The sequence below is a fragment of the Varanus komodoensis genome, unplaced genomic scaffold (assembly GCF_004798865.1).
Source record: "Varanus komodoensis strain SLA01 unplaced genomic scaffold, ASM479886v1 scaffold27, whole genome shotgun sequence".
NCBI lineage: Eukaryota > Metazoa > Chordata > Lepidosauria > Squamata > Varanidae > Varanus > Varanus komodoensis.
The window spans coordinates 9,710,909-9,738,471 of NW_025335701.1; the positions used below are offsets into that span (position 1 = coordinate 9,710,909).

At 50.9% G+C, this 27,563-nt stretch overlaps 1 protein-coding gene across 1 annotated transcript in view; it reads left to right on the forward strand.

Annotated features, from left to right (window-relative positions):
• Positions 1-27,563, forward strand: part of CPNE2 (copine 2) — a 95,544-nt gene that overhangs the window by 45,287 nt on the left and 22,694 nt on the right. The window contains exons 4-10 of the mRNA XM_044434043.1: positions 104-178; positions 12,520-12,591; positions 15,939-16,022; positions 21,345-21,434; positions 22,194-22,292; positions 24,393-24,479; positions 25,739-25,798. Coding sequence (XP_044289978.1) covers positions 104-178; positions 12,520-12,591; positions 15,939-16,022; positions 21,345-21,434; positions 22,194-22,292; positions 24,393-24,479; positions 25,739-25,798 — 567 coding nt within the window. The remainder of the gene's footprint in view (positions 1-103; positions 179-12,519; positions 12,592-15,938; positions 16,023-21,344; positions 21,435-22,193; positions 22,293-24,392; positions 24,480-25,738; positions 25,799-27,563) is intronic.

Genomic DNA, 27,563 nt, shown 5'->3' on the forward strand with positions numbered 1-27,563 from the left:
GAGATTCAGTGTGGACTTTGGACGGCTTGAGCAAGGCCGATTTGCACCTCCGTTTGGAGAACTGTCATATAATCCCTTTTGTGTGTCCCTCCCCCCCCCCCAGATTGTTTCAAGCAAGAAGATAACGAGAGCACTTCTTCTGGGGAACGGAAAACCAGCTGGAAAAGGAATGATAACGGTATGGTTTGAGTTTGTTTATTTAATTTATTTAATTAAGATCACGATCCTGTGCAAGCTTAGATGGGAAAAATGGCTTACAGATCCCAGCATCCCCTAAGAAGCGTAGTTGTGCTGGCAAGGATGTGCTGGGAACTGAGGTCCTTTTTCCTGTCTGGTCAGGCACTGGATTGCATTGCACCCAATCTGTGGATTCCTTGGCTGCACCTAAAAACCGTTCCCAAGGTGGTTTGCGAGATAAACATTCGAAACACAAAATGTCCACTGCGAGAACATTTAAAAAACAGGAGATGGAAAACGTCTTGTTAAAAACATTGATAATAGCAACAAAAAAGCAAACTCCATTCTTAATGAAAAACACTCAGCATTGGAGAACGAACCATCATTAAAACTCAGTGCAAGCAATGAGAAATACAATCCCATTTAGTCTAATGTATGCCCCATTCTTTTCAATGGCTTTACTCTAAGTAGGACAAATGCAGAACATTTATTTATTTATTTATTTATTTATTTATTCATTTATTTATTTAAAACTTTTACATACCACGCACTATTGAGGTCTCTGGAAGGTCTTACAATAAAACAAAATGGAGCATCCAAATTGATTTTCTAGATAATAAAACCCCACATAAAACCCCAGACTCAAACCTTAAAATAATGGGAAAATAAAAAGTTTTTAGCCTGGCACCAAAAAGAATAAAGTGTCTTTAAAAGAATACAATCCCAAGCTTTGACTGGAAGGGTTACAAACATTTAAAAGTCATTTATTTTGAGCACTTACATACCATTCTTTATCCTGCCTTCTTTTTTCTTGGAAAGGATTCGAGGCAGCTTAGAAGCAACTGGCCAGTTCTCTGAGTGGGATGGTGTAACTGGGTGTCCGGCACTAGCAAGGGTTTGGACTGGATGGCCGACTCTTCTGTGGTTCTGTGAGGGTCTGTCTCCTTCACAAAACTATCCTCACCACAACAACCCTGTGAGGTAGGCTAGACTGAGAGGCAGTGACAAAATCACCCAGTGAGCCTCATGGCTGAGTGAGGATTAAAACCTGGAGTTTCCGGATCCCCAATCCAGCCCTGTAAGGCTCACAGTCGTAAAGATTCCCCAAGCAGCTTAGCTACAACCAGTAACGCAAGGCAGTCCTTGCAACCAGAGAAGACAACATGAAAGGGGGAAAGGATGGGAAAAGAAAAGGAAGTTCCACTGTATACAAAGATATAAAATCATGCATATCAATGTACACATGCGGCTGTATTTCTTGTGCAACTCTCTGCGAATCTGTCCGTGCCATCCGGATACATCGCCAAAGAGGGCTTGCTTTCCATGGCGGCGACACACGGTGCCTGCGCTGAAAGCGATGGGGACAACTACCTAGCAACAGGTTCCTTAGCAACCACTTGTCTCTGCTCTCGGCTCGGCACACGGAGCGATGCCGCTTCCACTCTAGACACAACTGGCAAGTTTTGCCTGAACAAAAATCTCTTGTCTCTCACTGTAAATGGGCGTAAAAACTAGCTCCTGACGCACAACCCCATGGGTCCAGTGTGCGTTAGATCCCTGCCGCTCGGGTCCCACCTGGTGCACTTGCAGACTGCCGGGGTTGTGGGGACTGGTGCGCAGGTCCCGTTGGGTGCACAGAAACCGGGTTCCAAAATGTGCACAAGCAAAGAACCGCACTAAAGTTGCGCTCGTGCAAGCGTGGTTGCCCGGGCGGTTGTGCTTTCGGGGCAAGTGGCACGCCGTGTAACTAGTCGCCCGCCGCTCCCGTGCATCGCACGTGGGGTCCCCGTTGGCGTTCGTTGTTCCGTTCATTGCACAAGCCTGTGTGTCCTCTCTCTGGGACCCCTTGTGGAGCCACATGCAGTGACGGAGCCGCTCCTGTTGCTTGCGCAACGGCAGGACAAGATGCAGCCAGGCTCCACAAACGCGGTTGGAACTGTGGAATGACACCGTTGGGCACTGGCCTGATTCTGCCCTGAAAGTAAGGGAGGAGAATGGGGACGGTCCAGAGCAGGTTTGATGGTTCTGGTCGCCTGCTGAAGAGGCGAGCTTCTCTTCCGCTTAGGTTTTAAGATGAAAGTGGGGAAGGACCTTGCATCTTGAGCAATGTGAGGGGCAAGAAATTTTATACAGCTAGAATAAATTGCCGATGGCTTGCAAAGAATGATGCAGGGTTGGAGAGGGCATCTGTCCCCCGCCCTTTCCTTGCCGGCTCATTCCTTATCCAGCACAACCGAGGCAGGGACAAACTGTGGGCCAAATGCTCTAGAGAGCCACAGTTCCTATCAGCCTTACCAGGTAGACTCTGGTAAGGGATGATGGGAGTTGGAGGGCAGCACAACTGGAGAGTCACCAGTTGCCTGCCCCGACGTCACCTGTGCAGGTGTGTCCACCCTGTGATGAGGCATTTTCTATTACCAAGACTTTCCATCCAGCCAGAAGGGGGGAGAGCATGTAGAAAGGACGTCGCGCAGGAAAGCAAGCCCCGTTTCCTTTGCTTTGCAATCCGCCAGCCTGCAGCCTGGCTGAATCTTGCTTTTCAGTGGGACTTTTCTAGTTGGTGGAGCAAACGAGGGGCTTGCAAGCACATCAGACGCGCCTGTGAACTGCACCCAAACCTCCATGGACACGCGCCCTGAGAAGGGCGTGGAGAGACCGAGGAACTGCTCAGGGCCGGTCCATCTTAGCATGGTTTGAGGGCTACCTGACCACTGGCTGGATGAACACTAGACCCACAGTTTTGGAGGCGGAAGCGTGTAAAAGTGAGTCTTGCACAACCAGGTGCCTTAAGTCAGCGGTTTCCAACTTTTCCACCTCCGGGGACCGGCGAAAACAGGAAAAGCACCTCGGGGACCACTGAGGCAGAAGCAAAAAAGCACCGTACACATAATACAGTGTTCTCTGTATCGGTTTGCAAACACAATGCCCCCAAAATGAAAATTCTCCAAAACAACCAGAAACAGCAACCAACAATGCCAACAGAAGAACGGAATCCTGGGAGCGCCGTGGGCACGGACTGCAGGGCCACACGGAGGTCGGTGCGCACGGTCCCCGCTGCTGCGATCGGCCCCGTCTTTTCACAGGCAAGCGACCTGTTCCGGTGTCTGACTGGAGGCATGGAAGGGGAGAGGGGACTGGAGCTTCCTTCCCTGTGCGCGCGCGCACACACACACACACTTGTGCAGCGGAAACTGCCTGTGTGTGTGCAGTCTCTGCAGACGGTGCGAACAGGGTTGCGTTCCTTGCCCCTGGAACCCGTTTGGGGACACATGCTTCCCAGGATTGCCCTCGGGCTGCCACCACTTCGGAGCAAAACCGCCTTCCCGGAGGCTGCCGAGGAAAGTGGTTGCGTTTAAAGCAAAGTTCCGCTCCACATGCGCCTTTTTCAGCGGTGAAGTGGAAGTTGTCCCTGCACTGCTGAATTTCAGGAGCACGTGCAGCATGGTTTCTGCAACCACATGGGGGGCAGAAAGGGCCCACGGGCTGAGCGTTGCCCACCCCCCTAGATAAATCTAGGGTGCCATATAGGGGCTTCATGGCATTCCCACTGGTTTGAGCCGCTCTGTGCAGATGCTCGTACAGGGCCTTGCTCAGTGGTGAAATCCAGTGCAAATCACACCCCGCGTTAGTCGTAGTAGATGTTGCCGTCTCTGGTTATTCGTTAAGTGAGTCACTTTCTATAAAAGTGGTCTTTAATATGCTGCAGCGGTGCAACAGCTGGGAAGCCTGAGGCAGAGCCAAATGAGGACAGTGCGGAAACTGATTCGGTGCCTGTCAGTTCGCATTATGCCAAGATCGTTTGCAGCGCTTCCCTCGTCCTCCGCTCCGGCGTTTCGTTCGCAAATGTCTTTATGCGCAGGACAGTTTCTTTTCTCTTCTGCCACCTCTCTCTTCCAGCATGGCACCGCAACTGGTTGTGCTGGGCATGTGGAACCATCCCAGGTGCCCTCACGAACCCTTGTGGGAGCCTTGAGGTAATTCGATTAGAGAATTTTCCGTTTTACTCTCAGATTTGCTGGTAGACAAGCTTAAAGCCACTTGGACAAGCTACTGGGGGAAAAGGGCCATTTATCCTTGCAGAAAAGTGTGTGTGTGTGTGTGGGGGGTAACCGCTCACATTGTTAACCTGCTTGTCACACAGAAAGCAGCCATTTTAAAAAACCTTAATGGAGTTCCATCTGGCTGTTTAATTAGAATAAGCCGGAAGATGCTTGTTTTCATATTTCTGTGGACAGACAGTCTTAATAGAGCCTTAATTATGTATATTACTGATGGCAAGTTTTGTCTTGTTGTAACACAGCATCTAAATGCTTCTCCTAGTGATGTGATCTTTCTAAATGCTAAAAAATAATGGTGCTAGTACTCATGATAATATCCTGTTTAACCGTGAATAAACTGGCATCTGGAAAAACTGAAGATACACCCTCCCTGGAGACCCCCTCTTGGCCGGTCTTTGGGGCATCCTTCCCACGTGCCCTGCAGGTGATTTGGACGCTGATCCTCCACACGCTCGTGGGAGTTGCCGTCCAACTCTCCTGGAAGGCGCCACATCAAGGAAGATTGGGTTAGGGATCCTGCATGATACGGTCCCGAACATGCTGCGAATGGAAGTTGCAAAGCGTGGGGTGTCCAATAAAGCACTGCATGTTGCAAGTTGAGTAGAGAGCGAGGCGCATCGCCATTGGAAGTGCTCCCACGCCCAGGGTCTGGATTTTGGAATTCAAATGACATTGCCTTGCAGAATACGGCTGGACGGTGGGGTCGCAGCCTGCAGATTGTCTCTCAGTCTGAGCTGCCTGTCCTGAGCTAATAGTCAGCGCTCGTCATAGGATACGCTTTCTGCAAGGGGCCAGCGATATTTGCCCCTTTGCCCACCGACTCACACGCCCACGTTCTGCGCGTGCATGCCCACACGTGCGGGTATCTCTTCCAGCCTCTTCTCTCCCAGGAGAGAGAAGCAACAACAAAAAGCAGCAGCCTTTGTGTGGGGGGGGGGGGAGCATCCTGCTTTTTAGAGCAAAGGAATCCCAAAAAGTCTTAAGTGAAGTAGAATTCAGCAGGGGAGGAAGGCTTGGAACTCGAGGCTTTTTGGTACTGACACTGGAGAGCCCAGGAATGAGGTATTCCATTCAGATAGAAGAAAGATGGGGGGGTGTGTTTATTCAGGGGGAGCGCCTGGAAGGCACCAAGGTAGGGGGAAGCAGAATCAGTGTGAGACTTTGTGGAAGCCATGGGTCTTGCAGAGAGCAAGGGGGAAAGTGGCACCCTCCGTCCTCCCCTTTCAGACAAGTGAGCTGCAGGGCGACCTTGCTTGCAGCTCGCTCTGATCCGGCTGCACCCTGCAGAGCTTCCGTCTCCTTGCTGGTCAGGTGTGGGTGGACGCCGCCGCTCAGGTGTGCCCTCCTCTGCACTCAGCCAGTCGGCAATCAAGCAGGAACTCACAGGAGGTGGTTGCGTCCAGGATTAGAGCGGAGCCATCAGACTGGAGTAGCTTAAAAACAACTGCACAACAGGTTGGGGGACAACTTGGTGATGCTCTTCCAGGTGGACGCCAGCAGCCCTGATCCCGCTGGTGCCCTTTCCTCACCTGAGGCTGGGCAGGTAGCCAAGAACATTGAGGAGACTGAAGTGCCTTTTCTTCTTCTTGGAGATATTCAGCCACATGCCATGGCTATAATATGCATTGTGTTGGTTGCAGATGGTGGTATGTGTAGGACAAGGCATCAGGAAGGTACTGGGTCTTTTTTTCTTATTAGTTTTACTTCTGCTACCGAAGAGCTGGATCTCTGTGGGCAGCGCCTGGGGCAGCCTGTGGGCCAGGGTCAGGCTCTGCTGGAAGCAACTTCTGTGGATATTCAGCAAAGCGGGTTCCATGCGTCTTTTCCCAAGGCTGCACAGTTGATTTGAATGGTTTACGAGGTCAGTACGGAAAGCTTCGCTTCACCGCTGGCTCCCACAAATGGCATTTGGCCGGGAAGAAGGAAGCAACCCATGCACACTTTCCAAAGTGTTCCTGGAGGGTCTTTCCAAGAGGCGCTGACCAGACGTGAGCCCAGGTCCTGATTGCTGCTTGGCCGTGAAGCTCGCTGTCTGTTTTTGTGCAGCCTTTTAGTCCGGCAACCTTCACAGTGTGGTTTTGAGGCCGATGGGCCCAGCAGGCTATCTCCCCAAGTTCCTTGAGGGAGAGAAGAGCAGCGTTAGCCTGTTCGGGGTGAGGAGGAGGTTTTTGCTTGGGAGCTTTCCTGGCACCGTCACTGAGGCGCTGGTGGCCCAAGTACAGTGGAGGGCCTTCTTCCGGCTTTGTCTGGCGGCCCAGCTGCCCACCATTTGGCCCGGGGCAGCCTGGTTTCCATCAAGTTTCCACTGAGGAGTTTTGGGATACACCAAAGCACTGTCCGGTGGATTAGGGCACGGTTGACTCCATTAGTGGGGAATCATTGGGATGGCAGCCAGTGACAAGCGGGGTCCCCCAGGGCTCTGTCCTGGGGCCAATCCTGTTTAATCTTTTCATCAATGACATGGAAGAAGGGGTGGACAGTCTGCTGATCAAATTCGCAGACGCCACTAAAACTGGGGCAGTGGCCACAACGGAGGAGCAGGTACTCCAGATCCAAAAGGATCTGGACAGACTATGGAAGTGGGCAGGAGACAACAGGATGGCGTTCAGTGTGGATAAGCGCAAGGTCTTGCACTTGGGGCATAGGAATGGGTGTCATAAGTACAGGTTGGGGGACAAGTGGCTGGAGAGCAGCACTTGTGAAAGGGACCTCCGGGTGCTGGTTGACTGCAGGCTGAACATGAGTCAGCCATGTGATGTGGTGGCCAAGAGGGCAAACGCCACCCTTAGTTGCATAGCCAGAAGTGTGGCTTCTAGATCGAGAGAGGTATTACCACCACTCTATATGACTCTGCTGCACCTGCAACTGGAATATTGTGCTCAGTTCTGGGCCCCTCATTACAGGAAGGATATAGCCAGGTTAGAGTCAGTGTAGCGTAGGCCCACAAGGATGGTGTCTGGTTTGCAGGGGATGCCATATGAGGTGAGACTGTGGGAACTGGGTCTCTTCAGCCCGGAGAAGAAGAGACTTGGGGGAGCTGCTGGTGACATACAGGTATGTGAGGGGGTGTCACACGGAGGTGGGGAGAGACCTGTTCTCCCCTGCAGAGGAAGGCAGGACGCGCTCCAATGGAGCAAAGCTCAGGGAGCCAAGGATCCATTTGGATGCCAGGAAGCACTTCCTGACAGTCAGGACCCTGAGGTGGTTGAGGCCCCATCGGTGAGGGTGTTCAAAGATAGGCCGGACATGTACATGGTGGGCATGTCGTGAGTGGAGCCAGCTGGGGCCGGAGGTCAGACTAGATGACCCGGGAGGCCCCTTCTGACTCGCTCTGTTTCCATGTTTCTATGTATGCTCTGGTAATCTCTACATTGGATAACTACGGTGTACTCTGCATGGGGCTGCCCTTGAAGACACTCTGGAAGCGACAGCTGGTGCAGTTTCCAAAACCAGGCAGCCTGATGGACTCTCGGGACTGGAAGACCCAAGGCCAGTTCAGGGGCCCCAAGAGATCAGCTAGTCGAGCCAGGCCCTCTACAGGTGCTACCCTGTGCCTCAGTCCTCAGCTTTCCTTTCCTGTCCTTTGCTCTTTTGGACCGGTTCCCACTTGGCTTTGCCCGAAGTGAGAGCTGTGCTAGCCTTTGAGATGTGAAGCAGGAAGGTTTGCCATTTCTGCATTGCTAAAAGGGGACTCAGTGTTGCATAGTTTGCCTGTGCTAAAGTGTATGTATAGATGTACCTTGGGGGACCGTGCCTACAAAAGGAAGAGAAAGAAATCTCACCGTAGTGGAGAAGATGGAGGCCGCGAGACCTTCTGGCCTGTTAAATGTCTGTAGCCCAGGTGCTGCTAACCTTGAAAGGCTGTGTCGGCACCCCATTGCTCTCCCTTTCTCAGTTCTTCATTGTAAAACTTGACTTGGACCAGTCCTTTCAGTAGACCGGGGGTCGCCTTCTGATATAGGCTTTGAAAGTCGGACAAATGGTCATTCTAGGAGCTGGACTCATCATCTCTGTTTGGCTCAAGGGAAATTCGTCCGTCTCCCCCCCCCCCCCGAAGGTGAAATAATGGTTCTTGCCATGTTCCAACCGGCTTTTCTTTCTGAGGTTGGCTGTTCCAGGCTCCCCGCCAGGTACGGTTCCAATGGAGACATCTTCTCTAAAGAGAGAAAGCAAGCAAGCAAGCAAGCAAGCAAGCAAGCAAGCAAGCAAGCAAGCAAGCAAGCAAGCAAGCCAAATGTTCTGTATTTATTGATTTTCTGCCTTTATAGCCTGGCATTTAGGATGACTGCCCAAACAAGGCTACTTGAAAGATTTAAGAACAATGAAAGCACACTGGATAGAAAAATAGGAGAATGAGTAACAGCAAAACAGTGTGCTGGAGAACGATGCAAAACCAGCACAGTTAAATTTCTTCGACCCATGCTAGCACGTCCAAATAATACATTTTAAATTATTAGAAGATCTTCTAATACAAAAAGTGTATAAAATCCCCAAAAAGGGAGAAGCACTTGCCAAATTTCCCCATGGAAAGGAGTCTGTCATCTAGGTGCCACCACAGAAAAGACTGTGTCTCTTGTTCTTTGGGTTTGGGCAACAGCCTGAAGAGCACTAGGTGCTGGGAAGTGAATGAATTGAAGGTTGTTCAGACAGAGGGCCCATCAGGAGGCAAGCTAGGTGTGAGCTTCCCACATCAGCGGAGTGGTGTATCCACTCTGTGTTTTAGTCTGGGCTTCCAAAGAGTGCTGAATCCTGTCCCACAAAATAGAATCTGCTACAGCAAAATCTTATGCCTCAGTGAAGCCCTTTGGCCTGCAAATTACCACCCCACCTTTGGGAATGTAAAAGTGTAGTTGTTACTCACTGCTGTAAATGCAGTTAATTGCTGGTGGTGGTTCATTAGGCTCTGTGCTAGCCCTTCCATCTGCAGCAGAGGAGGAGAAGCCCCCCCACCTGCAGAGAATTGGGGGACCCCCAAAGTTGCAAGGAAGCTGCTCTGGGGATGGGAGCAGTTGAAAAGCATCAGACCATCTCTTGTTAGTGCAGGGCCCCTGCTGATTCTCTTGCTTGTGGCCCACAACTCCCATCTCCCTCATAATTCACTTGTTGGCTAGGGATGATGGGAGTTGTAGGCCACACATCTGGAGAACTGCAAGTTGCCTGCCTCTGTCAGTTGAGGCCTCTTGTGGAGTGAGCCCATTATTATTATGACATCTGTTATAGGGTGCTTTAGAAAGAACAAGAGAGCTCCTTGCCCCAAGGAGCTTACAATCTAGAAAGGGAAAGCAGCGGAGGATCAAGAAGCAAGTGGAGCAGGAGCACCAGCCAGTTTTGCTCCCCCTGCTTTGGTTTGGTTGAAAAACAACCTCCTTCTGCAACCCAACTTGTTGGACTGCACCATCTATCCTCCCCACCCAGGCTGGCTGAGAATGATGGCACTTGCAATCCAATCCAGGCTGAGGAAGGTTGCAGGAGGATGCTGGAATGAGAGGGGTATTCCAAAGGCTGCATGGGAAGGGTGAGGTTTTGGAGAGGGCCATATGTCTGCGCGCCTGCCCAATTCTTACTCATCGGGCGCTGATCCGGTGAAGGAGTCAGTTGCTGCCAAAAGAAGGGTCATGCTGGGACGTGGCGGGAGAGGACAACGCTCTCCCCATGTGGGGATGAGTCCATGCCAGCCACGCGGCTGCCAGCTCGTGTAGGCAGTCTCTTGTTGAGGCTGGCCTGATCCGGCTGGTGCCTGCAACTGCCCCCGTCACAACCGACTCAATTTATGACTTTGCTGGTGGTAGAACATCTTCTTTTACTGTTGTGTCCGTGATCTTTCCTGGAATTCGCATCTACTGCACAGTTTACAGGCTAAATGAATGGAATTTCTGGTGTTAGGCAGTAGAATTTATAATATATTTATCTGCAGTGGCATTTTTATGTTCTAATCTTATTATAATCTAGGGTATATTTTATGGTGATTTCCCCTCTAAGTCATTGCTTGGATTAATTTAACTCCCCTTCCCCTCTCTTTAATGGTCCATTTAGAGGTTCCCAAAATTTTTCAGTGGGTGGGCACATTTCAAATTTGGGAGAGTGTTGTGAGCACTCTGACAACATGGCTGACATGGGGCTCTTGCTCATTCACTCAGTGCCTCCTGGGATTGCATGTTTGGTCGCAAAACTTGCATTTCCCAGAAGGCAAACTGGTGAGAATCCAGGGAAAGTGATGATCATCCTCCGGAATGTGCAGCCTTTGGAAGTCCGGAAGCCTGTTTGGAACATGGATTACCTGTTGTGGACACTGTCACAACATGGTGGCCATCAATCGTCATTCCCCAGAAGAGAATAAAAATAGACTTGCCCCAGTCTAGTGTGCAAGGCAGAGATGGGATGTGTAGTCCAAAACACGAGTCCTTTCCGTTGAGCCCAAAGAACGATGGTGCCGGACGGCAATCGTTCTCCTTGCAGTCTGGCAAGCTCACTGCTAAACAATAGTAGTATTTTTAAAAGATCTTAGGAAATGCAGTTCAAGTGAGAAGAAACGGGGCCTCGTGAATGCCAAGAGAGTTTTCTGCGGGCCCACATGGAGATTTCAGCAACTGCAGCTCCACCCGGGGGCTGAGGGCCACAACAGGGTCCAGAGTACGAAGCAGTCCTGACCTCCGTGCCAGACCAGACCTGTTCTGTGGCGTATGCACCTGAGCTGGGAAGGCCAAGCTCTCCCTCTGGGTGATGCTAATGGGGAAAACAACAAGGAATCACCAGCTCCTCTTGGACCGCCTCCATCACAAAAGCTTTTCTGTATTCAGATCAGTCTGGAAGGCAAACAGCAGCTTGCAGGGAAGCTGTTTTCAGCAATGGTCAATGGCCCCCCAGCCCCAGGCAAGATAGGAAAAGGGATTCTTTGGGTTGTGGGGGGGATTCCATACCCCGTGGACTGAAGCAGAGGAACAGCCTCTGGGACAGCTTGATTTGCTTGTTGAAGTGGAAGCAGCAGTGTGGGGAGAAGGCCGGGGGGGGCAGAAGGTTTGAAGAGCAGGAGCAACGCCCGGGGGGGGGGGTCTTAGTCATGGTCTCTGACTTAAGGATGGGACCTTGGCACACGTCCCATCAGGCTTACTCTTGACTCTGGCCCTAGTGCCAAGTTTTGTGGACTAATCTATGCAGGGACGAGGTGCCACAGAAGCTCCTTCCTGCTGCAATGAACCAGTTACTCTTTGTTAGTCTTTTCTCCATCCACGGTGCTCCCATTTCAGACAGATTTTCCCTGCATATAATCAAATGAATAGAACATTTTTAAGGACTGTGTTAACTCCTTGGATTACTGCAATGCACTCTACGTGGGGCTGCCCTTGAAGACGGTCTGGATACTTCAGCTGGTCCAGAACAGAGCTGCCAGGTTGTTAATGGGGACCGGCAGGTACGGACACATAACGCCAGCCCTTTTCCACCAACACTGGCTACCAGTTGAAGCCTGGGGCCAATTTAAGGTGCTGGTGATGACCTATAACGCCCTAAATGGCTTGGGTCCGGGATACCCGAAGGAGCGCCTTCTCCCCTAGGTGCCCTCTCACCCCTCGAGATCTGGGGCAGAGGCCCTGCTCCGGGAGCCTCCTTGAAGGAAGTTAGGAGGGAGAGTACCTGGAGGAGGGCCTTCTCTGCGGTGGCGTCCCGATTGTGGAATCCGCTCCCAGTGAGGTCCGCCTGGCTCCGTCATTATATTCCTTTCAGCAAGCCCCTTTTTATTTTCCCATTATTTTACTGTTTAATTGATTTTAACTGTGGTTTTTGTGTATTAATTGTCAGGTACTGTGGGGTTTGTTTTATTCTACTTCTTTAGAATACGTAGAATAAGTACTTATCTACTCTGGGCAGTTCCAAAGGGGAACAAGAGCCTGCACCAGCACCTTGACTTTTTTAACCCCCCCCCCCAACCTGATTTCAGGGGGACACTCAGCATCCTTGGGTGGCCCACCATCTTCTGAGGCATCTCTCATCCTAACCCAAACCCGAACCCTTTTGATAAACCCCGAAAATCAAGCACCCAGCCCTCCCACTTCCCCCACAAGAACCCAGTCCAGAAAAATACAAGGAGGGCTGGCTGGCTCGGTGAACCCCTCAGCTGCTGTCCCTGCGTCGTCTTCCCAGAGGCAACGGCGGTTGTGCCCAGCTGACAGAGTGGCTGGCTTGTTCGGTTGTTTTGCACAGCAGAACGTTTTCCCTTGCAGGTGCGGCTTTCTCGTCCCCTGCCCCACGTGGGCGGTTTGCTGAGAATGAATTTCCCCTTGTCTTTCAGGTAGCGGCCCAAGAGTTGTCCGACAACCGTGTGATTACGCTCAGCATGGCGGGCAGAAAGCTGGATAAGAAGGTACGTGTTTGGGGGGGCGGGGGGTGCTCGCCACACAAAAAATGCATCCGTGCCGACACTCGATAGAACGAGCTGCGAAATCTTCTGTGTTGCTGCCAGGTTTGGACCGCTTCGGTCTTCAACGGGCAGTGGAACCTCACCGGGCAAACCCCTAAGTGTGTGGCAAGTGGCTTCTTCCTCTGGTTTCCGCCTCAGATGTCTGGCGATGTAAATATCACTGACTTACTTTCCGAGGACATTCACATTCAGCACCCATGAAGCAGGAGCAGGGTGGGTGGAGGTCCTGCGTGCATGACGGGGAGCGGCAGAAGGCCTTCCGGTTGACTCTGCGTCTCTGGGTAGGGCTTTGAAAGAAGCCTGCCTGAAATTCTAGGAGCAGCTGCCAGTCAGTGTTGACAATACTGCCCTGCATGGACTAGTGGCCTGTTGTTTAAGGTTGGTTCTGAGGTTCCTCTGATAAAAGCAGTGATCAGATGCTTTGAGAGGGTACTAGACACAGGAGGTCTGGTCTGAGCCCACTTGTAGCGTGGATTTATCATGCTGTGCATGCAGCGGGGTGCAGAGAGCTATGAAGCTAGGAAGCATGCAGCTCTCCCATGCTCACAAGCTGCACTAACACTGGGAGAGGCAGCAGCTCACAAACTGGCAGCCGCTTTCCACACAGAGGCTCCATGTTCTCCCAGGAAGCTCTGGAGAATCTCCTGCTTGACTTTGCAGAAGAAGCTGCCGGTCAGTGCTGGCAGCCTCGTGGGCAGGCATTAGCCGAAGGGAGGCCATCCCCGAAAGGCAGAGCACGTGCTTTGCGTGCAGGAGGTGCCATTCCATCCCCAACATTCCCAAGGAGGGCTGGGGAAAACCCTGCCTGAACTCCTGGCGGGTCACTGCCAGCCCGTGTCAGCACTACTGGGCCATATGGACCAATAGCCCATAGAAGACAGCAGCCGCTGCTTGTAATGGCTTTTGTTCACAAGACTTTCATCCACCTTGAGCTTGGCCCAGCATCCTCCCAGATTCTGTTCTGCTCCGGACAGAGAACTGTTGGGTTCTTTTGGAGATTTGGTGTTTTGGGGTTGCAGGAAACAAAGGGACAACGTTGTTTTCTCACGAGCGATGGGAGAGCAGGGTTCCTGCTAGGTGTGAACCAGATTTGCATACAAGGGGATTCTTGGGATGCGGCAGAGGCACAGAGGTGGGGAAAAGAAACTGGGGAATGGAATAAGAAGTGCAACTCTTCCCAGACTGTTTGAAGACCTGCTCAGCGTCCCGTGGTTTCTGAGCCCTTGCCAACCCACTCACCTTCCTGCACATCCTCACCTCATGAGATACAGAGGCTTGCTTTCATTTTTGAAAGAGAATCTTACTGCTTTTCTGAGTGCTAATCCTATGTGCTGAAGACATGTTGTGTTTGGCATTTCTCCTGCTGTCCTTTTAATGCCAGGAAAAGGCTTTTAGAAATTATTTCCCCAAGCTTTTTGGATGCAATTTTAATCCCGCTGCCTGTTTTAGTCTGCCTTTATGAGGCGTGGCTGCAGCGTGCTTTGCTTTGTTTTTGTAAAGGTGAGGGAATAGCATGTTGAAATTCTTAGAATAATCAGACAAGCACACGGGGTCTGTGGCAACAGAGATGAGCACCATGTGTACGCCTTTGAGAAGCTTTCCGCATCTGTGAATCAAGTGGTATAAACTGATTGTAAACAAGCAGGGTTTTTTTTTTTAGTAAGCAAAGCTGTACAGGCCCCGTTGAGAAAGATGCTGCAGGAATGCCGGCGAGAGCCGGTTTGTTTTTTGTGGCTGTTTCATGCCGTGCAGGCCAGGATCATCAGGCCAAACCTGAGGAGTGCTCTGCATTTTGTTGCTTGGGATGCTGCATTTTTCCTTGGAGATGTCTCTGTTTTAAAAATACATCTATTTCCAGTCTTCTTTCCTGAAGATTCCTCTCCCGGCGCACCACTTGGAATTCAAATCATTGCCCGTTCAAATGATTATCCGTCCATTGAGAGCCCATGCGTTGCAGTGGTTCAGAGCACGGGACTGGGACTCAGGCAACCTGGGTTCGAGTCCCTGCTCAGCCACGGAGGTAACTGGGTGACTGGGCCACTCACAGCCCTGCAGCCCAACCTACCTCGCAGGGGTGTTGGTGTGAGGATAAGACCAGGAGGAGGAGGAAAATTGTATAAGTCACCCTGAAAGGAAAAAAGGTGGGATATAAATATAAATATTAAACAAGCACACTGCTGACTTGTTTGGCTATTTATTTTCATTTATATGTTTACCCAGCCTCTCAAGGTACTTCTGTGAATGCTCAGGAGTACTAAGGGCTTCTTTGGGCATTTTGCACAAGTCCACAAGGCACGTGTACGGAAGCAGAACTGCTGCCACAGGGGGCCAGTGGCCAGCGCGTTTGCAAACGGGCCTCGCAGACTCGCGGCCTGCCGGCTGCCCGTGCAAACCCTCCATGCAAAGACCCTCAGGCTTAGGGAAGCGGGAAAAAGGCTGGAGTCCGGGAAGATAAGCTGTGGACATCTGGCAGATTTCTGTCCCCAGACTGGATTCGTCACACAGTGCTAGTTTAAAATGATACCGTAGCAGACCAAGACTGAGGGCCAAACCAGATCAGAGGCAGGAGACAAAGGAAGGTCTGCCCATCCATCTTTCCATCTGTCTGTCTGTCCATCCGCCCGCCCTTCCCTCCTTCCTTTTTTTCTTTATAAAAGCTGGATTGGAGAAATAGTTGAATAATATGGCAATACTCACGATCCATGGGTGGATTAGAAATGTAATGAAGAAACAGCCGACGGAGGCTGAATCCTAGCGTGCAGAGGGTCAATCCATTCCCGATACTGGATTGTACAGAACTGTTCTCTGCACAGGGGGAAAGTGCTCCCAGTGCTTGGCTGGGAATTGACCGGGGGTGTGTTTTGCACAGTGGAAAGGGTTATGCAGCCCCTCCTACCTGCCAGCCTTCTCCTCTGGATCGCAGCCACTGGAGTTGCTTTTGGCTTGTTCACACATCACCCACCTGCTGGGCACAGTCTCTTCTCCAGTTGAAGCCCTTGGTGCCCCAGTGAAGTTTCTCAGAGTTTGCCCATTGTGATGCCTTTTGTGTAGTCACACCACTAGCCAGTTTCATCCTAAGAATATCCATTGCTCTGGGGGAAGGAGGCAACTGGAGAGGGTTGCTACTCACCTGGGCTTAGATCGTCAAGACTGACTCACCTGGGCCACTTATTCCTTTGAATTCTATCACAGGCAGAATGTAACTCGCCTCATTTCTACTTCATAGCTTCCTGGTGCTGAGCAGAAATGATCTTATCCCCATTGCCGTGCATCTGCTCTTCCTCTTGCAGGACTTATTTGGAAAGTCGGACCCATTTTTAGAGTTTTACAAACCTGGGGATGATGGGAAATGGATGTTGGTGCACAGAACAGAGGTAAGTAGGGATGATTCTTCACACAAATTAGCATCACTCTGAGAAATGCAGAAGCATTTTGCAGCGCAAGCTGAGGACCTTTCGCCTGGGGGAGACCAAGGGCCACATGGGGGGGGGGCTGTATTTCTTTCCTGCCTTGGGAGCATTTCCTTAAAACTCCTTTGGAAAAGTGCAAGAAGCAGTTGTGACCGTCTCCATCTCTGCTGCCGCATTTTCTGGGCATTTGGGGAACATTTGGATGTAGCAGGCACAACATCTGCCCTTCAGCAGAAGTTGGAGGGAGATCGACGCGGGTGGGATGCGGGGAGGGAAGGCTTTGTCCTGCTGGGGTCCTGCTTGAAATTGCAATGGGAAGGAGTTGCCACTTCCTGGAGTGGTCCCAGGAGCGAGGAATATTATGCCCCCAGCTCTTGCTGTAGTGGGAGAGTTAGCTGACAGCAGCAAAACCCAGCGAGCTGGCAGGGTGAATTCAGAAGATCATCCCTCATAACTGGTCAATGGGCGTTGTAGGCCTAGAATCCTAGAATGGTAGAGTTGGAAGGGGCCATGAAGGCCATTGGGTCCAATCCCTGCTGTTGCAGGACACCACTCAGAGGGCCGTCCAGTTTCTTTCTGAATGTCTCCGGTGTGGGAGAGCCCACCGCCTCTCCAGGCAGCTGGTCCCACTGCCCTCTTGCTCTGACCATGAGGAAGCTTTTCCTGATGTCCGGCCTAAACATCTCAAGTGCCAGCAGTTGCCCTGCCTGAAAGGGGACTGCTCTGCCTGGCTGGTGGTGGCCAGCACGTCTAGTCCCAAGGCCCTTTGGGGAAAGGGCGCACTGCCGGAAAGCTTGGCGTTCCAGAGGCTGGGGAGGAAGGGGCTGCTGAAGGGGTGTGCTTCACATGCACTTCAGCTTTCTCAGCTATTATTTTATATCCATCTCTGGGTTGGTGATTTCTGGATTCTGGTAAAAAAAAAAATGATGTAGATCCTATCCCTGCTACTCCACCAAAGTTCATGCTGTAATAAAATTGCCAGTCTTTTAACTAGGAGTGCCTTTGTTTTTCAATGATGAAGAAGAAAAAGATGATACATGAACAGCAATCATGTAAATTATACCCTCTCTGGATTCTTTGAATGGCAGGAGAAGCCTGGCGTAGGGGGGAAATCGTTCAGCGGCTGGGTTTTAACCCACTGATTTCCAGAAGCACATTTTCTTTCTCTCCTGAGCCCTTTCACAGTGATGTTTGGCCTCTCTCTCTCTCTCTCTCTCTCTCTCTCTCTCTCTCTCTCTCTCTCTCTCTCTCACACACACACACACACACACACACACACACACGACTCCATGGCCTTAGCCCGGGAAAAGCAAGCCAGCTTCCAAGTTCTGAATCCAGACCTGTTTCTGTGAGGAAAAGGTTCACACAGTCCCATGGTCTCATTCATTGTCTGCTCTTGACACGCCACTTGCTTCCCCTCAATTTATTCTCATCAGAGCAATAATTACAATAACCGTGATTATTGTGCTGAACATCAGTCGCTTTCACAGCTAGGTCAAAATTGCCTCTCAGCCCCCTCCCCGCTTTTCCCAGTGCTGTCTTTGGCTCCAGTTCTCAGTGCTTCGCTGGCCGATTTTGTTCATCCGCGTACCGTGCTGTCATCACTGAAGCCCGGACAAAGATGCTCCAGGCAGACAGTGGCCCCTTCCACGCGTCTCCAGTCATTTATCACCACATTTATCCCAGTGAGGAGAAAGGGTTTTAGAAGTAAGTTTAGTGGTTCTGCCCTTGCGTGGTATTTCTTCCGAGAAAGGAAGGAAGCTTGCCAGATAAAAACTGCACTTAGAAGACTTTTAGCACACGAGTTTCCCATTTTGCAAGGACTGTACTTCACGAGTACCTCTGGAAAACCGAACAAGCGTTAAGAAAGATAATGGGTAGCCATAATTCTATTGCTTTCTTGTTGAGCAGCCAGAAAGGGATTTTAAAACAATTCTCCAAGCCAGAGCTTTTAAGAACCTTCGTCCTAGACAGTGGCTCTGCAAGGACTCTTACATGGAGACAATCATCTCCGGATTTGTTTTCTTCTATGCCAGTTCTAAATAATAGAAAGCAGAAGCCAGTTTGATCAGCTTTGCATGGCTCAGTATTCTTCTGCCCTTACATGATCCTGAAATTATTAAAAAAGGTCTTGGCATGAAGACAAGGTATTCTGGAAACACTGCTGGACCAGTTTGGTTTTGCACAAAATAGCAGGATCAGGTCTTGGGTGCATGTGCTCTCTTCAGATGAGAAACACCAAATTCCACTTTAAAAATAGCTGGAAGTTCTTGATGTATCCAAACTGAGAAGAACTCTGCTTAGTTTAAACTAGGGATTGTTGAAACAAGCCAGGATCGAGTCATGGTTTATCATCTTGGTTTATTTCAACAAATCATAGAAACATAGAAACAGAGCGAGTCGGAAGGGGTCTCCTGGGCCATCTAGTCTGACCCCCGACGCCAGCCGGCTCCACTCACGACATGCCCAAATCATAACATAAAAGGCTCCCTGTTCCTCATGAATTTTATTTCCTAAGATTTTTTAAAGTGTTTTTTAGAAATTGGGAGGTTTGGTGATCTTTTTTCCAAAACGCTGCCCACCGGTGCCATCTTTATTTGTGCTTTGAAACATAGTTTTAGTTTTGGAGTTTGTGCCTTGTACTTGCTTCCGGAGAAAGTGAATTTTCTTTTACTCCTACCAGCTGGCCTTCAGAGGATGCGTGGCACCCATTTTGTGTGAGTGCCCACAGTGTGCACTCAGACTTCCGAACGTGCTCATCCATCCCCTAGGAAAAGTTGGGGACCCCAAGGGCAGTTGCTGCACTGGGGTCTTCCCAGGACTTTGTACCCACACAAGGTGCCATTCCGTGTGGGGCTGAGAGAGCGACCCACCTAGTAACAGGGCCGGGGGGGGGGGGGGGGTGTCATCAGCATCATGTGGAACAACAATCCTACCAAGACAAGATTTCCGTTAGTGGTGGCACTTTTCCTAAGCGGTTATTTTTCTGTGTGGGTTGTTCTTCTAGACACCCACGCAGGCTTCAGCGTCTGGCAGTTTGGCACAGTCTCAGTTTTCCACTGTTCCTGCTCTCGGAGTGTCGGCTCCTCCCCAATCTGTCTAACTCCATGTGGGAAGTGTTTCCGGTCAAAGGAGAGATTCTATGAGTCTGTGAATGGCTGGGAAGCCTGCCGGCTCCTGACTTAGATCGTGGATTCACTGCTAAGATCTAAACTCGGGTGAACAGAGTGCAGACTTGTCAAATGCATTTGTTTATTTTACTGGATTAAAGAACACGGTGGTGCTGATCACGCTCCTGCGTCCAGGAAACTGTTTTCCATGCTCAGACTGAACTGAGCTTATAGGTAAAAGGCCATTCCTGGTTTCTGGCTGTCATACGTACAGCTTAGGGGACAGGTTAGGGGACAAGTGGCTGGAGAGCAGCACTTGTGAAAGGGACCTCGGGGTACTGGTTGACTGCAGGCTGAACATGAGTCCGCAGTATGATGTGGCGGCCAAGAGGGCGAACGCCACCCTTGGTTGCATAGCCAGAAGTGTGGCTTCTAGATCGAGAGAGGTATTACTACCACTCTACACGACTCTGGTGCGCCCGCAACTGGAGTACTGTGCTCAGTTTTGGGCCCCTCATTACAGGAAGGGTGTAGCCAGGTTTGAGTCAGTGCAGCGCAGGGCCACAAGGTTGGTGGCCGGTTTGCAGGGGATGGGGTATGAGGTGAGACTGAGGGAACTGGGTCTCTTCAGCCTGGAGAAGAGGAGACTCAGAGGGGATCTGTTGGCCACATACAGGCATGTGAGGGGATGTCACACGGAGGTGGGTAGAGGCCTGTTCTCCCCTGCAGAGGAAGGCAGGATGTGCTCCAGCGGAGCAAAGCTCAGGGAACCCAGGTTCCATTTGGATGCCAGGAAGCACTTCCTGACAGTCAGGACCCCGAGGGTGTGGAATGGGCTTCCCTGGGAGGTGGTTGAGGCCCCATCGGTGCGGGTGTTCAAGGATAGGCTTGGACGTGCACATAGTGGGCATGTCGTGAGCGGAGCCGGCTGGAGCCGGGGGTCAGACTAGATGGCCCAGGAGACCCCTTCTGACTCGCTCTGTTTCTATGTTTCTATGTCCCTCCCAGGCTGTCTTTGTTCCTCCATCCCTGCTTGCTTCCAAAAAAGGCCTTGATGGTGCCATTGCTTCACAGAATTTTACTGGGGGTCCAGGCAGCGTTATCTTCTGCCCGTAACCCACTCCTGACTCTGCCATCTTCCTGGCTGCAGAAAGCCATTCGGGGGAAAATGCTGAGTAGCTGCGTGGTGCTTGTTGATGTATAGTGCCAGGAGCACCAGTATTCGCTGCCAAATGTGTGCGGCCTGGCCTGACCCATGTTGGAGGGGCTTGGGAGGAACGTCTGGGGCAGGGTGCTTGAGGAGGTGCCCCCCCCCCGCCTAATGGTAGGGCTGGCCCTGGCAGCCAAACAGCCCACATGATCCTGTGGGCATGAACGAGAAAGGTCAGATGTGGTACGGGCCCCACAGGGAAAATGTGCATCATCTTAAAACCACGTGGGGGTGTCGCTCAAAGCCCACTGCATTTAGATTTTCCTGGTCGTCGCCCGGAGCTCAGCTCGGTCACACTTGGTAGCACTGTCTTTATTTGGCGGCTGTGATGGCGGATGCAGGTGGGCTAGAGAAGTCACATGTGCGGGTGGAGATTCTCATTCTTGCAGGAAGAATTGCACGCAGGGAAGAAAGCCGAGAGAAGCATTGCCGAACCTCCTCAGTGCGTCAGAGTTCAGGCCCCTTTTGCCCCATCCTCCCCCAGCCCCTCCGCGTGGGACTGAAAATTAGCACGACCTGTGTCTGCCCCCGAATTTTGCTCCTGCTGGATCGGGCTCCCGGGTGAGGCTGTGCCTGCAGATGCCCTTGCCTTCGCAGCCTTTCTCGGGGTGAAGCATGGAGGAAAGGGCTTGGCCGTGGCTGGGAGCCCCCGCCAGGGATCCCGTTTCTGCATGAAGGTGGGGGGGGGGGGGGGAGTAACTGATGTGCACAGCATCTTTTGCTACGACACAGCAACCCTGACTCCGGAGGAAGCAGGCTCAGTCGGGGAGACTGGTGGGCAGGATTCCACCCGCAGGCCGGGTGTTCTGCACCCCAGCTTTGTGTGACAAGGAACAGCAGTAGAGTTTACCCCGTGCAAAGATGTAGTTTGGCCTTCCGTGTCTGGCCTGTTTGGAGAAGTGCCGGTACCCAGTTCCTTCCATCCATCCATCCATCCATCAGTTACTTGAGCTCTCTCCTTTACAGGTGATTAAATACACGTTGGATCCAGTGTGGAAGCCCTTCACTGTGCCTTTGATATCTCTCTGTGACGGGGACATTGAGAAGCAGATCAAGGTACCAATGGCCACGCCTGTTGCATTTGGCTCTGCTGTCTCCGGTGCTGTGACAGAGAGCATCTTAAGAGCATCTTAATAAGAGCTGCTCGTCTGGAGAGCAGTGTGCCAAAATTGCTCTTCCACTGCCTGGAAGTCAGAGGACACGTAACCCTGCCTCCTCCTCTCCTACTGCCCACTTTTCCTTTTCCACTAACGAGTTAATTAAATTTAATGCTTTAGCCTTCCATTTAGCTCAATGGCCTTCGAATTTGAGGTCCTTCTCAGATATAGAAGGGATAAAAATGGTTTCATTTTTAAAAAACACACAGGCTCAGTTAGTGTTTTAACATCCCGCACGTCCATATATTGCAATACAATAGGCAAGCAATCTGTTGCAATATACCTGTTGAAACAGATGTAGATGTTTGGTGCAAAATCCATTTTTGCAACCTATGTCTCCTTTCAGTGGAATACATAAAAAACAAAGGAAGAAATTGAGGGAGGGGAAGGGGTGCGTAATTGTTCCCTGCCTTGCCCCTTCTTTCTTCTCCTAATTGCTTTTTTCCAGTGGGGATTTCCTGGATATATTCCCTGCAGTTCAGAGAAAAGCGGACTTCAAGGGGAAAGAGGCGGGTGGAGGGGTCAGCATAGGCCCCTTCCTAAATCACGTCCACCTTCCCTGCATCTTTTGGAGCTTAATTATTTTAGCCATTGCTGCTGCCTTCCCCCACCCCTCGCACCCAAAAAGGCCTGACTCCTCTCTCACTGTTCCTTTCAGGTTGTGTGTTATGATTACGACAATGATGGAGGCCATGACTTCATCGGAGACTTCCAGACCTCTGTCGCTAAGATGTGTGAATCTCAGGACATGTGTCCGGTAAGATGGGTGTCAGGAACAGTCCCTTCGGTGGAGAAATGGCAGTTCTCTCTGCAGGAGACTCTCCAGTCGGCAGACTCTGGCACCCATGCCTAGGCGTTGCCCAGGTGCTGCTTTGGGACCTCCCCTGCTAAATGGTTTGGGACTTTGTTCTCAAACACTGCTTTGTTCTGAGTGTCCTTTCGGCTTTGACCCAGTCGCTTCATTCTTTCTGGCGCTACTAGTACTAGCCCTCCGCTCTTCCCCGGTAGCATATTGGACACCTTCCGACCTGAGGGGCTCATCTTCCGGCATCACATCTTTTTGCCTTTTGGTACGGTCCATGGGTTTTTCATGGCAAGGGTACTGGAGTGGGTTGCCATTTCCTTCTCCAGTGGATCACGTTTTGTCAGAGCTCTCTGCTATGGCCTGTCCGTCTTGGGTGGCCCTGCACGGCAGCGCTCACAGCTTCATTGAGCTACGCAAGCCCCTTCGCCACGACGAGGCAGTGATCCATGAAGGAGGAAGGACCGTCTACACCTCTATATACCTTCCTTCCCCCTCAGATCAGCACAGGAGGCCCTCCTGCGTGACCCACCCTGCAGCCAAAGCCATCTGGCGCTATCTTTGTTTCTTGTTGGTGCCAGGCGAAGACACACCTTTAAAAAAAAAAAGAAAACTTAGCCCTTGTGATTGCTGGTAGCCTTTTTTATATTTTTAATTTCTTTTTTGTTTGTTTGTTTGTTTATTAAAAGCTTTTCTACCCCATCCACCACTAGCATCTCGGGATGGCTTACGATAAAACAAGTAGGATAAAACAAAAGACCACAGCATCAATGCATTGATGTTTTATTTTTCTAACTGTTTTAATAGGTTGTGATATGTTGCTACTTGTCTCCACCTAGGAAGGCCTTTGGCAGTCTTAGGTGGCATATAAGTATGAGAATAAATAAATAAATAATTTCCCAGAAGACGGTGGAAGTGCCATGGGAGGCTGCTGTGCCTTGTGGAGCCACTCAGTGGGTTTTTGGGCAGGAATTTGGGCTGCTCCGTACAGAGCTTTGCTTGCGTGTCAAATGAGGGCACTGGCTCCATAGATCCTGAGAGCAGGAGGGAAAGATAGACGTCTTGTTTAGGCCGGTGGCCACAGAACCTGACATGCCCCCCACCCCCGGACCCTGGGCTCCTCAGTCCCCCCTGATGGCTGAAAGGACCTCCTGGGGCACCCGCCAGTGTTGTGTGGGGCTTGGGGAGTTGGCCTGGGGCTCAGAAGTTCCAGAAGATGGACTGGGTGGCTTTGGGGCTCTCCGCCGAGCTCGCCTCACATTGCGGTGCGGGGAGCCCACGTGGTCCTCTGCGGGCACCATGCCAGAGGAAAAAGCAGCATATAAATATAATAAATAATGCGAAGCCGCTTCTGCGCTTTGGTCAGCCTGAGTGCTTTGCAGCCTAGATACAAATCTGCCAGAGCCGAGAGCTAAGTGAGAAGTGGAGGGATTAGTTTTACAACCGGGGTGGCATGCCTTTGTGGGCAGTCGGTAGGGGACCCCATGTCTGTGGAGGGGGCTGATGTGAGCAGTGGGTGGGAATGGACCCCTTGCAAGTTGCAACTGACCTTTCGGGGAAATGGCCTTCCGTTCCTCTCCTCATCCGTCCCTCACACCCAGCTCCCTGGGGATTCCCGAACAGAGACAGGACCTGGCCCACCCCTGTGTGGTCTCCAAGCGCCTTCATTTCTGCACCATCTGCTCTCTGGGACACCCGCCCCCCCGTGGCCACGCCAGGATGACCTAAGGCAGCTTTTCTCAAACCGAGTGCCAAATGCGGAGGTTTCGGACGATGCTTCTCAGCATTTCTGGCTCGGGGTGATCCAAGCTGAAGTCCAAAACATCCGCCGAGCACCAGGTTGGGGAAGGGTGCCTTTGTCAGCCTCGAAAGCCAAGCAGCTGCTGGGACCACAGTGCACGTCCTTTCTCAGTGAAGATGCCTGCGCAGACGGGGAAGTGCCCGTGTGCTCTTTGCTCGGCCTGCCGGCAGCCTTGGCGTTTCCTGGGGACACCCCTTCCAACGTGGCAGTTCTGTGATTCTGTGTCTTTCTTTCCTCCACCCCTCCCAAAACAGGTGGAATTTGAATGCATTAACCCGAAAAAGCAGAAGAAGAAACGGAGCTACAAGAACTCTGGCATCATCATCGTGAAATCCTGCAAAGTAAGTGCATCTCCTGAACAGTTCCTGCATCTCCACTTACATGAATTAAAACCCCGAGAGTTGCTGCTTGCCAGGAAAAACTCTCCGGGTTTTGGGGGTGGGGTGTAGGGTGCATTGAACCCCCTCCCGGCTGTATGCGATTTCCAAACAGTGCAAGAGGTGGAAATATTTCATCAGAAAAGCAAGTGGGATTTAGGTTCCCCCATCCTCACTCTTAAAAGAAATAGCCATCGGGGTTGTTGATGTTGTTGTTGTTATTAAACATTTCTATACTGCCTGTGGACAAATCTCTCTGGGCAGTTTGCAACAAAGTATAAAAACAATAAAGTGCAATAGATAAAAACAAGAAGCATTAAAATTAATTTAAATTAACTGAAAATAACATTAAAAGGAAGTTAAGAAGACCCGGCCAAGAGTAAAAGGCACCTGGCTAAAGGTACCAGGCACCTGAATGACCAGAGGCCTTTAACAGTCTCCGCCTAGAGGGTTCTCTTAACCTGGCACCAAAAAGCTGTCAAATTTGCCACCAACTTTGCTGCAGCAGGGAGGTTAATCCGAAGACGGGGGCTACCATTAAAAAGGCCCTTCACCTAGTTGCCAGCCTCCAAGCCATGTGCACACACAAAGCGGCCTTCTGCCAACTGACACCCTCCGGACACATTGAACCACCGTTCCCAGAACCGTTGCACCGGAGCCACTGGCTGTGGAAATGGTCGGGGTTGCAGTCCAGCCACTTGGGGCCCCAGCCCCGCTGGAGCGAGACGCTGCAATATTTGTAAAGAAACTGGGGGTGCCGCATTGTAGAAAACACTGATCACATTGTTCCCTGTATCGGGCTGTTTGTCTTTTACTAGATATGTTCAAGAAAGCAACTATGAGCGAGTGTGTTTGCACTTCCTTGTGAAAGAGAACAGTTATGGCTGCTCTGCTGAAAATACCTAATAAGTTGGTGTTTCCAGACTATTTTCAAAGGCAGCCTCATGCTGAGAGGTTAGCAGAACCTCTTCACCCTTTGCTGGTACAAATAAAGGTACACGCTAAAATTGTTCATTCAAAACCCTGTCCCAGTTTCTGACTATTGCTGTATTCCTTCCAAAGAGTGATAGTTGCCGAGAGATTTGTTTCATGGGGGTGGCGAACATATTCCCTTTTGTGCAAATATTTTGGTATTTCTGTGCAATCGGGCTTGCAGTAGATTAAAACTATCCTTCCTCTCTTATCTTTCTTCCTACCCCCAACATTTTAACGTCCTTCCAAAGGTCACCAGAGATTGCTCCTTCCTGGACTACATCCTTGGGGGCTGCCAACTGATGTTTACGGTAAGGGCCTTGGCCTTTCCCATTCAGTGAACTCTTTGGTGAACTCCGGATTGGCAAACTGGCTGCGAGGGGGGCAGGTGGAGCTGGCTGGATTCAGATTGGTTGGCGGGAGGTGGAGTCAGAGCTGGCCGCAGAATCGGTCTCAAAATGCTTCTCGGTGGCGCCTTTTCAGACTGGGGAGAGGGAACGCGGGGGAACCGCGGGACTCAGCCCTGGCCCCAGCGCTGCTCGATGCCTTTACTACAGTCTTGGACAAAGCCACGCAGGGAATGCCAGTCAGACCTGCAGATGACACAGCACTGGCCGGGATAGCAAGCGCCCCGCGAGACGGAAACAAGATTTAAAGCGACCTTGATAGGTTGGAGCTGGACTGAAGGCGAGGCCGGAGGTGACAGTCGCCATGACGGTTTCAAAAATGCCTTTGGCCGATGAGTTTTTATGAAATAGGCGTGTTGCTTGTGTCTGCTAGGATTAAGACCAGAATTTTGCTTCTGGGGTAAGGTCATTCAAAGACCCATCATCCTTGACCCCGTGCCTCACTTCCACCCACTTAGATTATGGGGGAATTTGGCTGTCCCAGGAAGGGCAGTTTGGGTCACAGCAGCCTTGAGAAGTTGCTGACTTCTGCCAGTAGGCAAGCATTTCCAGTTTCATAGGGGGCCACCACCTGTCAGGCCTTACAAGATGCCAAGTGCAATAGGATGGTGACATCAGCCAGGTAAGAAGAGCAGCACTGTAATTCGACTGGCCCAGTCAATTCGTCTGAAGAACTCTGCACTGCTTGATGCCTTTCCTTCCACAGTGGATCAGTTTCCTTCTGAGACTACGTTCATTTGGGGCCACTGCAGCCATGTTACACATAATTCCTTGGTAACCCGATTCCTTGAGCTAATTTTGAATTATGACCCAATTAAACTGGCTGGTTGCTCACACAAGCAGGTGTGGCCCAAGACATGAGGGAGAAGTTGCAGACATTTTCTCCCTTATAAACAGAGAAGGGAAAATTTTAGTTCCAGATTTTAGTAACAAAAGATCAGAAACAACAGGAAGCAACATTTGCGAGGAAACAGGAAAATAATATTGGACACAGAGTATTAATCCTTACGATTAAAATATGGGGGAGTAAAGCTACGGAAAGATTCTTGAGGTCAGTGAGGCAAATCAATTCAGTGTTGGACACAAAAAAGTAAAAAGCATCACTCAGAGAGCTTTGGCGATGGGAAAACGCGGTACGTAAAGAAATATTTGCATCCCATGCAGCATCCGCATCTCTCCTGCGAAATGCCCGGGGCAGGGGAGAGCAAATGCTTGGAAGGAGAGACTAAGTGCCTTTGGACACCTCTGACTGTGCTTGCTTGACTCACGGAGATGGTCTGAGTCCCTTCCAGAGCAGAGCAACTCCCTTAATGTCTCGCGGCTGGATTCTTTTGGAGTAACCTCAGTGAAAACTCCTCTGTTTATTCCTTGTGAAGGTTGCTGGCACTCTGCTTGCATGTGCTGCCTTTTTGCACTGTTCTGTTGGTGAGATTCCTCTTTCAGTGGGGACCCGCCACAGCTTTTCATCCTGTCTGCTTCACATAAGCATCCCCCACACTTTGCCCTGGGCATCTTCATTAGAAAGTAGCAGGCGAGAGTTTGGGGAGGGGTAGTCTGTACAAAAATGCCGAAGTTATGTTTTTATTTGTTGTTTTGGTCCAAGAGGCAAAAAGGGGAAGGGAGGAAGTGTTGCTATAGAAACAGCGAGTGCAAATGTGCTATATGTGCA